The 12,569-nt window shown below is 41.4% G+C and overlaps 1 protein-coding gene across 1 annotated transcript in view; it reads right to left on the bottom strand.

Moving 5' to 3' along the window:
• LOC146780156 (hydroperoxide isomerase ALOXE3-like) overlaps positions 1 to 12,569 on the bottom strand; it is a 110,879-nt gene that overhangs the window by 26,977 nt on the left and 71,333 nt on the right. Inside the window, exons 8-10 of the mRNA XM_085636702.1 lie at positions 4,844 to 5,047; positions 2,201 to 2,287; positions 1,950 to 2,119 (exon numbers count right to left, since the gene is read on the bottom strand). Coding sequence (XP_085492828.1) covers positions 1,950 to 2,119; positions 2,201 to 2,287; positions 4,844 to 5,047 — 461 coding nt within the window. The remainder of the gene's footprint in view (positions 1 to 1,949; positions 2,120 to 2,200; positions 2,288 to 4,843; positions 5,048 to 12,569) is intronic.

Genomic DNA, 12,569 nt, shown 5'->3' with positions numbered 1-12,569 from the left:
GGTTTTACTTATAAGTTATATGTATTGCTTTTCACATGGAAATTGATGGAACTGGTTGTGCTGAGAAAATTAAAGATAAGGCACAGGGGCTCATATTAAGTTGGATGGGGGGGGCCAGCCGACTTTCCAGTGCAGAAGAGGACTCCACCCACCCAATGGATGATCATCCTCCCCATTTAGAGATCACTGCCATGTTTGTGGGGATCATTTCCATTAAGGTGCACCTACTGATCGGCTGGATGTCAAGAAGATCACCATGTTGTTGCAGCTGATTTTGTATTATTTATTTTCAGAAACAAACCTTCACAGAAAGGGGGCATTGCTTATTTTCTCTGCTTTCATGGCAACCTATACAGGCAAATCTTCATTTGGAAGACAGTCCTTAAAATGGATGGACTCCACAATCAACTAATGGTAGCTAGACTGTGATTGACAGGCTGTCACACAAGACTTGCACTAGCGAAGATGATGGAGCCTTGAAATGTGCACTGTCAGTGTTTTTCCCACCCATAAATGGGACACTTGAACAGTGTATTTTAAAGAATGCAAGCTCTGCCAACTCACTGCAAAGTTCTCAATCTGCCAAACTCTAAATGACACCTAAGTTACTATAGACCATAGTTTATACAGATTACATAATTTGGCTAAGTATAAAGTGATTGTTCTAAAATAAGGAGGTTCTTGGGGCTACAGCTACAGTTATAATTAGTTACAGGATTGTGAGAAGACCCAGAACCAATAAATTGAGGATGTTGTAAACTATGTGAAGTGGAATAAGTGATGGTGTACTTCCCCTTACCTTCTATCCCACAAAAGAAGGGACTCCTTCCTGAGAAGAGAATCACAAAGGGAGTCATTGAGCCAGGAATGAGTGGATAATCCATTTTATAAATTGAATTGCAAATAAGACATTGAAAGAAGTATTTATAAGTCTCACAGTGGATGAGACCTGACCCATCAAACCTGCATTATTCTCTTATTTTATATCTGCCACTGATGGTGAGTGATGCTTTTGCAGTTATTTAAGACAGAAGAACATTCATTTGCAGACCACTTTGGGATTTGTGTAGACTCTGTTATCTTTCTGTCCAAGTCTAGGGTGGTAATCATTCAATTATTTTTTCCTTACTATTCTCCAGTAATGAGCTTACTGTGCTACAGGTGTATTCCGAAATAGTTTTTTGCCTTTTGCCCTCTTCCTATTGGAAGACAGATGCTGAATTCCCATTATTCAAGACCATTCTTGAAAAGACTGGGCAGTGTGGTGCTTGCTCTTTGCTCTTTCAATGGGTATGTGTGTATGGTGGTGTGGATGTGTGGGTATGTGAGAGAGAGACAAATTGACAAGAGCGGGTGTGAGCGAGAGAGAGAGGAAGAGAGAGAGAGAATGTGAGCGAGAGGGATGGAGCTTGCCAAGTTCCATGTTCACAATAAACAGAAGCACTCATGAAGGGGCTCATGGTAATTCTATTTGTGGACATTTATTCCACCCATGTGCAAATAATATTTTATTCTGTTATCTCCAGACTCTCTACTTTCAACTGAAGTTGGAAAACAAGGATGTAAAAATACAGCATACAATATCATATGAAGAAACCTGATGTTTGTTATACCTGAAGCTACCCAGCAACCACCTTAGCAAAACTGTTTGTTTCTCTCCAGCCTTACCATAAACATCACTTTATCTCCATACCTCATATGTATTACCCGTCCTCCTCACCTCTCCTCTTCACATGCATAATTGAATGTCTCTTGCCTTCAATTTCTTAATCATGCACTCTATATTTACTTATGACAGATATCTAGCTGTGCACCATATCACATCTCTCATCTTCAGCCTCTCTATCATGCAGCCCACCATTCTCTGATACTCACTAGAGTTCCCACCATGTGCCTTGAATGGCCTCTTCTTTCCCCAGTCCTCCTCCATATCATGCTCCTCACCATACCTCTCTATTGCAGTCCAGACTTCAAGACCATCATCCCTGTAATAATACTGGGGTATCGAGAGCACATTGCGGGATCTGAGGTCATCTGGCAGGCAGAGGTCACAGTAGGTCATATTCTCCAGCCCTCGCTGTATGAGTATAGGAACTCCTCCTTGTCCTGTAGCCACCGCCTGGAAAGAAAACAAATGTTCTGTACTTTGAACAAATTCAGTGTAACTTAATGAGCAATGTCTTACAAATACTGTTCTTACCCGGTCAAAAGTCCCGCCTGTGCCAAGTAACCCTGTTCGAGCAAGAATATTGACTTGTACCGTATTGTTCATGTGAGGAGTGAGAAGCTGCAGAAGGAAGGAGAGAGAAAAACATACTGTTTCAACCTGTGACCAGACATAGGCTTAAGACCTGATAAAGACCACTTAGCTCAACTATATTTCGAGCTTAGTGGAACCAACGCATCTGGAGCAAAAGCTACTTGGTTCACCTTATAAAATTCTCCAATAAAAGTGCTGCCACCAACTCCTACACTACCTTAAGCAATCGCCCTTGAAAGCTCCTTAGGGAAACAATGACTGTGACTCACAGACTATGGTCTTATCAGGAAAATACCAATGGGTGTCATCAGCTGCTGAAGGATCACAGAACATCTATGTGAACTCGGTACAGCGTACATGTTAGACTTACATCACAGTCTCTGCAACATGATATCAAATGGGGCTTGGGTTCCTTGAGGAAAATAGTTTACATCTTCTTCTCAATGAAGCACCTATACAAGGGACATATTGCTTGATTTGCCTCTGAGGTCCTTCAGAACTCCACTTGGTGTTCCTTTTCTTACCGGCTTAACTAAACTTTGAGACAGTGACCACATAGAGCCAATGCTACTGAGGAACCATTACCTGAGTTACATAGCATATCATTCACCCTGAAATCCATGAACTGTTTCCCAGTATTACACAACTATGGTATTGTGTGTCCCTTTGCCTATAAAGAAACACATTTGCTAAAGCTCTTCTGTATCCTTCATGCCAGATGCCTAAAGATACGCTGGCATGAGATTTATAAACATATTACCAAGGACACCGAATCTCTATCTTTCAGAAACATTTGGATAACCAATTACAAACATTAGTAGAACCAACATTGCCACCATAAAAGGATTTGCCTTCTCACTCTGAGCAGAGTCAACAGATTGACTTCAGGATCTAAACAACATTTACAATTAAAACCATGAAATAGACAAAAACCCAAAAGTGTGACTTGCAGCCTGCACAATTCTCCCCACCATCTGTACCCCCAAAACAAAGCTTCATGAGTAAAGAAGAAGAGTACAATACCTCTTCGTGGTGACCAAGAGAAAGAAGAGAAGAACATATCTCAGGTATTTCCATGGCACAGAGACTACGATGACATGTTTAATGGCATCCAAAATATTATAGACCATGCGTATATGCTAGTTGACGTGCTTAATGACATCCAAAATATTATGGACCATGTGTATATGCTAGCTGATGTGTTCAATGACATCCAAAATCTTATGGACCACACACATAAGCTAGTTGGCCTAAGGCTTGACTCTCACAGGTCTTGGGCATCGTGAGCCATGAAGTTTTGATAATCCTCCTGGAAACTGTGGCACACACCTTCAGTAAAATCTCAAAGTGACTTCAGGCCATTTTTACACGAAGGAAATAAAGACCTAAAATGTGGAGTTTACTCCATTGCTAGGTGCCACAGTTGTGTGGAGTTTCTCGGTGTCCCCATAATCCTCTACTAGTTTAAGACACATCTGTTATTAAGACTCCATAAGCTCAAGCATCATTGTCTGCCTGCACTGCTAGGAATATGATACCCAGCTCTACTTCTGAGTAAGCAATGTTGTTTTCTGTGTAGCCTTGAGCTGGCAATTCCAGCTAAGGTGTCATTATTTTTATCATTCTAACGTGCCTAATGTGGGGCCACTCTGAAATAAAAGCCTACCACTGTCAGTAAACATACCCAACACCAAATAAGGCAAAATCTCCCTGTGACTGAGCTATTAAAAGTATCTCCCATGAAGCACAGCTACAAAATATCAACAATACCCCACAGACTTTGTCAGCCGATCCATTCCCCTCATCCCATGATCCAATCTCTCTCATAGCAGGTTGAAACTTACACAAGTATTACATACTCAGGACTTCCAGCATTTACAACGTTAGATCTGTAGAAAGCCTATATCAGACAGAAAGCCCAAATCAGTTTGCCCAGACTTTTGTCTGTCCAGACACATTGACGTCTTTCACAGCGTATCAAGGTTATACTTGTGGGTCCCTATCAAACATCCTGTGTGAAACTCACTTTAGGGCAAAGAGTTTACTGTGTAGCTGGCTCATCTGATGTCTGTAATATGATCAATAGACACTGTTCTAGACAGACTCTCTGATCCAGTAACTAGAATCCGCAAACTGGACTGATAGACATATTCTCAAAGCAACCATCAGGGTGTTCTCCTTTCTAAGGGCTTGCGTCTGTAATACCTTTCAAGAATACTCATGTAAGAACAATAATCACTTCTCATTCTTCATTTTCTCATGGCCATGCACCCAAATCCAGTGCAGAAGCATGTTATGATTACAGGCTCAACAGCACTAAAAGTACAGTCAGGAATCAGAGTATTATAAATTCCAGATTCAATTCCAGTAGGTTGGTCATACCATGGTTTCTGGCAATACCGATAGTTTGAGTTATGGAAAACTTGCTCCTGGCGTGCAGGTGAAGAAGAATCATACCTTCCTCAGAGGTAGCATCAATGGATTTTACCTCACAGCTCCTGTGTTGCTTTAGTAGGAACAAATATCTAAATCTAATCTTCCGCATCATTTTCAATGACCATGCAATTTGGCTTCTTGGCTTACCTTGTAGACTGGATGACACATAGGCAGGTGTCGAATAGTGGCTATGCAGAACACTTCACTGCAGAGGTGGGCCCGGAGCAGGTGAGAGACAATCTGGTGAACATGGAAGTCAGCATTGCGCACCCAGATCTTGGCCAGGGTCCAATCCCACTCAGAGTCAGTGGGCAAGAAAATTGGGCTGTCTGGCCCTGGAATTTGGCTGATCTAATAAATATGAGACAAAGAGGCATCAGACACACATGGAACCAGTACAGGACTATGGAGGACTAAATGGTAACCAGAACTTCTGGGCTTGCAATCCCACAAGAGGAAGACAAGACATGGATAACTATATTGATTTAAAAGAATGGTTTTATATTTGTTTTTCTTTTTTGAAGACAATGCACATGTTAGAGAGTGGTAGGCGGTTAAAATGATTGTTGAAATGGGGCAGAAATCAAGGAAACGGAATACACTCACCTAATAAATATGCAAATATTACATGATTGGAATAACAATAAAATATCAGTTCAAACCAAAGAAAAAAAATGAGGACATTTTAATAAAAAGAACAGAGAAAAAAATATTTCTGAGAAATTAATTCAGGACATTTCTTGAACTCAGATTACAACAATGGGTTCGTAGAAAGTGAGCAGCATAAGGTAGCCAGTATTTGTTATGTAGGCAGTGATTGTGATACAATACAAAACCATTCCTGCAGTACCACTGAACTTTATATACGGAAGTACGGATGCCCTTGGCATCGTAGAGCTGAGAAGATTCTTTGAATTCAAGGAGGTGGTGTTTGAGGATTAGTCAAAGGTTCTCACCATAACCCTGAATTAACTTAAGAAAATTCAAAAATTAAAATTAACCCATGTTTTTATATGCTTAAAAATATTTTTATTGTAATCCTAATACAAACCGAAAGCTAATCAATAATTATATCTGTTAGAAAATGAGTTTCTGTTTGAATAGGGTAAGTACCTCAGCCAGGCAGAACCACCCCCCCAGCCAGGGCAAAGTCTGCTACACAACCTAAATTAACATGTGCTCACCCTCTGGTAGGTTGGCGCAGAGCAGTCAGGCTTAATTTAAGAGGCAATGTGTAAAGTATTTGTGCATCACTGTCAAACAGCAACACAGTGAAAACACTACAAATAGATTCCACGCAAGTTTAGAAAAATAGTAAATATTTATCAGGATAAAACAAAAACAAAAGAACACAAATCCTTTCAATATATCATGAAATACTTGTTAAGTTAAAAGAGTGCTTTAAAATACAGATGCTTTCTCAGTCATATAACTTTATTTCGGCATTCATGCCATAAACGTTTTCACATCTTCATTGACCAAACAATTAAATACAATCACATATATATTTGAATATGCAACTATACATAACCTAATTATGAATTCCATAAATGCACAGCTTCTAAAAAAATGTCCTAAGGTACCGAAGATGCTTACATAAGTAAAACGTGGTAAGATAAAACCATCTGAAATGATAAAAATGCAGAATTATACAATTAATAATCATATAATAAAATTGACACTTCAAGACTTTTGTACTTTTCTCCTAATTCCCACATATGGCCCAATAATTTGGCAACAGAGCAAACAAACAGGGGTCTAGCATCTGATCTTAAGATTCGCAGAGCTTCTTCGTGATTGCGAGTTCCGATCCACTTACATATAGGTTTTAACCATTTCGCTCTTGGGGGTGCATAAGCCAGTCAGGCACACAATACCTGGGTGACAGATTCGATGGTGTATTGCAACTAAAACAGAACCAGGTGGCTGCTGGATTGTGGTGCTAGATAGATTCAGAGGGAGTGTCCCAGGCCTAAACTAGACACATAGTTTTCTGTCATTTGGTATCAAATCTAGGTAACTCTCCAGAGAACTGTTCAGTTTAAAATCCATAACCTCAGATGTTAACCTCCACCAAGAGGTATTGGTGAGTGCAACTTGCACTACCCAATCCCAGGACTGTAAATTCACAAGCTCTTTAGAAGGGAGAGATGAAGAGTCAGTGTTATCCCAATTTCCCTGCAATCCAATGACAGACAGTAGTCTCTTTACATTGCTTAACCACCCTATTTTATTAACCTTGTCCAGGTGACTATCTTCCATGAGAGCGTTAGCATAGGGTAGCAGTTCTGAAGTGCACCTAATTCTCCCCCAGAATAACAATGGGCACAACTTAGTTTTGTCTGTAATGGATTTCCTGCACTTATCCAGCTTAAAAGGATGGAGTGGTGTGCTCGGTCATCAACACTAACTTCCTCAGGAACTTATTTTCAGATCTGGCCAGGTCACCCATTTTATTAAAGTCCCACAGTTCGGCTACATAAGCGTTCTAATATGCGTGAAATATAATGATTCTAGAAGCAGGTGCGCTTCTATTGAGGTAATTCTGGTATCAGTGAAGATTACTGTGAGAAGGGCTGTGAAGGAACATTGCGACCACCCGGGTCTGAAGCAAGTGAACCACAGTCTGTCTTAAATCCAAGCTAACAGTGCTAGCATGTAGGGAAGCATCTTTGAATAACATGCTGTCTCAAAAGCAAGCTATGTATCCCAACAATGTTAGTTCAGAAGGTAAATTGTAGCTGTTCCCTTTAAGGGAGTTAGGGTAATGTCTCCCATAACAGGTAGAGCCTCACAAAAGTTAGTGCCGGCACAGTCTGTGGACCAAAGAAAATCCACGGGGACCCAAAACTCCCGCTGGCAGTGTGGTTGTGGTCCCTCTGGATCAGCGCATGACAACAAAGCACCAAAACAACAGCTCAGACTCTGCACACTGCTATGCTTCTGGTACACGCACCCGGGGGCAGAGCAGACCACACCACTCCTCTTGGCACAGTACCTGGTTGGTGCCAGGCAGCTGCAGAGAGTGGTCTTTGACCCTGGTACCGGCCCGGCATGTCGCAATGTACTTAGGCTTCCTCAGGCATCTTGGGTCGGCCCTCTGTGAAGCAGGATTTCCTTCAGTGGCTGGGCCCTGCCCACGGTCATTTTCAAAAAGGGCTTCACTGTTGCTAGGGCGCCACTCAGATCTCCTGAAGTCAGCAAAGGCTCCAGCACACGCTGTTAAAACAGCTGGAAAGAGTGCTACACATGCTGGATACATAAGTTGGATAGTGCCCTACTTACACTCACAGACAGAAGTGAATACAGCACACTGGGAGATCAGACACTCTGATCCTTGTTAAAGCGCACTGCTGCTGGGCTTGCAAAGGGGCTGAGTCCCTCTGTAGTGGTGCACGGGTGAAATATTTTATGGCCCTCAGATTTATAACAGGAGACAAGCTTGACAAACCCTTAGAGTTCCTAGGGTAATTGGATTTAGATGGCAGGATGCTTCCTCTGTCACTGCAGAGGCAGCAGGCCAACACAACAGAGCACAGTCCTAGGTGGCAGTCCCTCCTGGCAGCACAGCAACCAGCAAGCAGCAAGCCAACACAGCAAAGCAAGTGTTAAATTAGCAATCATTCCTGGCGGCGTCCCTCCTCTTGGTTGCCTAGCCTCCTCAGGACCCCAAAGTGAGTTAGTTTGGGGGTGTCAGAGGTCCAGTTCTTTTACCAAAATGTGTCTTTGAAGTGGGGGAGACAACAAAATAGGCCTTTGATCCTCACAAGGCCCCGGCCCTTCCTTCCCTAGCTTCAGACGCACTGCAGGGGAGAATGCAGCTCTTTGTGTGCGGACAGGCACAGCCCTATTCAGGTGAAACTGTCAGCCCCTCCCTCCTAATCTACCGCAGGAAGGTCCATCAGCCTGGTGATGGGCCATCAGGATGCAATGTCACCCCAGCTTCCTTTGTGTGACTGTCTAGAGGAAATGTACCAAGCCCAGCTGTCACCCTAACCCAGACATGTATTCAGAGACATGCAGAGGTACAGAATGGTTTAAGCAAGAAAATGTCAATGTTTTAAAGGTATTTTCTTGCTCAAAGTGGCACATACCTCTGATTTCTGCTTTTTCTATTTTTCCCCTTTTCTTCTTCCCAGTTTCCTCCATAGATGCTGTTATTTATAAATAAAATGGCATGCATTCAGAATAGTTTACCTCTTGATTTGCGTCAGGAGGAGTATATTTTTAGTTTTCATCGCAATCTCAAAACTTGGCGATTTGTATAACTGATCAGTGGCCTCGGGCTGTAGAGTTGTGTTCTGTCACTGGTCTCCTTTTCCTTGTAGCGCCGGGACACTCCTGGGAGTAGCCGTGCATTCTATAAATACCCAGTAACATTAACATTAACATAATCAGGCATGTATTTTGAAGTCCTGATAATGTTCCTGCATTCATCGTGGACCAAAGTGTCATCGACCTTAAACACTCTGACCCTTTAAATATGTGTATATGACTTCTGGGTACAGTAGTTTTCTCCTTGATGTAAGTAAGTGACCCCATATTGTGGATACAACTGACGGCCATTTAATGTCTCATGCCTGTTTTTCCCATGTTTTTAACCCCCGTTGAGTATTACCCAAGTGGGGTTAATCTTCCACACATATATATGTTTGATTTAAAAGTGTACTACATATCCAATTTTGGTTACACCTGAACATTATTCTGGTCTTCAGAGCGTTGTTATCTATTGATTGACTGAAGGGACCTTTGTTCCTGAAAATACTTACTATCCTTGGTCCCTATCGATTCTTGGGTTCCCTTTTACTTATTAACTTTCTAAAAGTGGCATTTTGAGACCTGCAATTTTTAAACCAACTTTACTAAAAGAAGTGTTTTCAAATGGATATTCTGAGACACCAAGCTCAAATTTGACTTACATGTAATGAAAGTGAAGGTTTGGGCCTGGCAAGTAGATTAGCTTGCCAGGTCGAAATAGTTGTTCAGAACTGCACACAAAGGCTCTGCAATGGCAGGCCTGAGTGATTTTTAAAGGGCTACTGAATGGGTGACAAAATCTGTGCTGCAGACCCACAAATAGCATTTAATTTACAGGCCCTTGGCACATATAGTGCACTGTCCTTGGGACTTACAAGTACATTAAACATGCGAATTATGGATATGCCACTGTTACCATGTTTAGAGTACAGAGCCTGTGCACTTCCTCACATGTTAGCAGTGGTAAAGGGTCCGGATTCGTAAAGCCAATAAAAAGAGGGTCAGAAAAATAGGAGAAGGAAGGCAAAAGGTTTGCAAAAACCCTGCAGAAAGGGCCTGTTCCAACAACAACTAATTAATTCATGTCAGATTATTTGTTTGTTTTATATTAATTCTCACACTGCAATCTTAAATGATAAAATACAAATAATTGTACACCTTATCCTGACCATGGTGCTGATGCTACTCTGATATTTCATTAAAACATGTTTCGAATCATATTCAATAATTTTAGTACCTGCCTTAACTATAAATGTCCTAATATTGTTATATAACATATAATTACCTTAATAGAGAGTGTTGTTCTCACACTAACCCTGACCATAACCCTTAATCATTTTAATTGCATTTGGTTTCAATTGAATTACAATAATTATAAACCTAAATTATACTTACATTAAAAGACTTTCTCCCAATACGCGAAGTGATGGTGTAACTAAGTAAATGCAGATAAAGTAAAGAGGTGTTGAATTAATTTTAAGGAAGCAAATGTTACACAAAGTAAAAGGGGAAAAGTAAAGTTCATATAGCCTGAGGTTGGTGGCAGATATTTGGTGAAAGGGGAGATCTTGCTGATGGAAAATGTCTGAAGCAGTGGACGTTCATGTAAGGGAGCTGGCTTTGCTATTAAAGGAGTCAACAATTGATTATAGGAGATGGTATGTGTGTTTGTGTATGTGGGTGGGGATAGAGAGGGAATCATAGTACTTGAGCAGGGACCTACTGTTCACTGTAAGGTAGCCTGACATCTCTATCTCTATTTTTTAATCAGACTCACCATCAACAATGCTTACCAAAGAGATGAACAATGTCTCTCCGCAAGCAAGAGGTCAAACAGGGAACTGAGGCACACAATACATTCACTCTTTGATATCTCTTTTGCCTACCTGCATGTTATGGAATTCTGTGTGAAACAATATTAAAATATTTCAGGCAGGAATAGTGTAGTAATTAACTTTATCAACTTTATTGATAAAATAATTGTGAAATGTAGACCTTGTGTGCCATTTTTGCCCTGGTGGAAGAAGAACTACATGCAAAATTGTTCCAGGTGTTCTCACCGAGCTGTGACATAACCATTATGGGTCTCTTCCTAATAGGATTGCTACAAGTCGATATATTGAAAAGACACTACACTGTTAAAGACACAAAGGGCTTTACAAGTAGCCTGTTAAATTGCAAAACTTTGAGCAAATAGGTGTGGTGCAATGTTTATTGAACCTTGTAATTACTGCGTGCGATAAAGTTTGCACCTTCCTGAAAATGTTGGCAGGTCAAATTTGCCAGATTTTAAAAGGGGGGAAAAAGGTCCAGTATTCACCAGGTCAAGTGCAGTATGGTGCCATAAACACCAAAATCTGCATGCTATTTCCCAAACAGTTACACACAGAAAGCCCTACTTTCCCATCTGTTCCAGAAATGTGGGGTTCATAACCACTCTAAATGAAAGCTACGGGAAACGGCATTTACCACACGTGTGGAACCACACATTTGTTTTCCCTACATGCATTGCCACGCTTGCCGTTATCACGCATATGCCTTTACCACGCATATGCCTTTACCACGCATATGCCTTTACCACGCATATGCCTTTACCACACATATACATGGTAAAGGCAGTCAGCTATCTACATTCAGAGCGGATTGGTGGGGAGAATGGAAGGCAGAACAGGAAGGATCGGGACAGGAAGGATCGGCATGCGGCTTGGTAATTCGGGCTGGTGAATGAGTTTTGGGGCTCAGGACACAGGGTTCAAGGTAGTTTTTAGGGTTGGGGACCAGTTTTTTAGGGCTCAGGGTGGGAGGAAGGTCAGGGTAGTTTTTACGGCTGGGGGACAGGTTTTAGGGCTTGAGTCAGACAGTATTTAGGGCTGAAACTGGTTTTGAACCTCAGGGTGGGGGGATTGGGATAGTTTTTAGGCCACGGCAGGGTCGTTTGCAGGGCTGGAGGCCAGGTTTTAGGACTCAGGACGGGGGGCTGGGATGTAATATATACCACGCATATGCCTTTACCTATCATGCCTTTACAATCAAATTCGTTGTAAAGGCATGTGTGGAAAAGGCATGCATGGCAAGGAAGCGGTCGTAATTAAGACCGTGTTGTTAAGGCATACAATATAATTGCATGCGTGGATCCTTCATATAACCGAATGCTACACCATTATCTCTTCTTTCTGGACCAGATCCAAATGTGCTTGCTCAAAAAATCAAAGCCTGTTAAGGGCATGAATAAGGAGCATAATCAGTCCAGTACTTATTGGAGACGGGGTAATGGAGTGGGTAGCAATACCTCAGGGTCGTGGTCAAAGGTTCAGGAGGAGACTATTCTACCAAATGGGATTTTAACAGCTGCAATAATGCAGAAAAGAAAGACTGTGCTGATGCTAAGAAAAATGTGCATATCTTTAACTTCCTAGTGCCTAAGATGAAATCATATTTTCCTGTCTAATTCAGTAATGAGAATACTCACATCTATTACAGTTGCTAGCAAATGATCGTATTTTACAAATCATCATATTTTAATTAGCTAGGTGTTCACACTAAAAGAAAAAAAGTTACGCTACTTTCTATCAGTAAATTGTATGAAATAGACTACATCTGTAACACGTTGCTTATT

This window comes from Triturus cristatus, chromosome 12 (genome assembly GCF_964204655.1).
Source record: "Triturus cristatus chromosome 12, aTriCri1.1, whole genome shotgun sequence".
In the NCBI taxonomy this organism is placed as follows: Eukaryota; Metazoa; Chordata; class Amphibia; order Caudata; family Salamandridae; genus Triturus; species Triturus cristatus.
The sequence above is the reverse complement of the archived record's forward strand: the minus strand, read 5'-3'. Positions and strand labels throughout refer to the sequence as shown.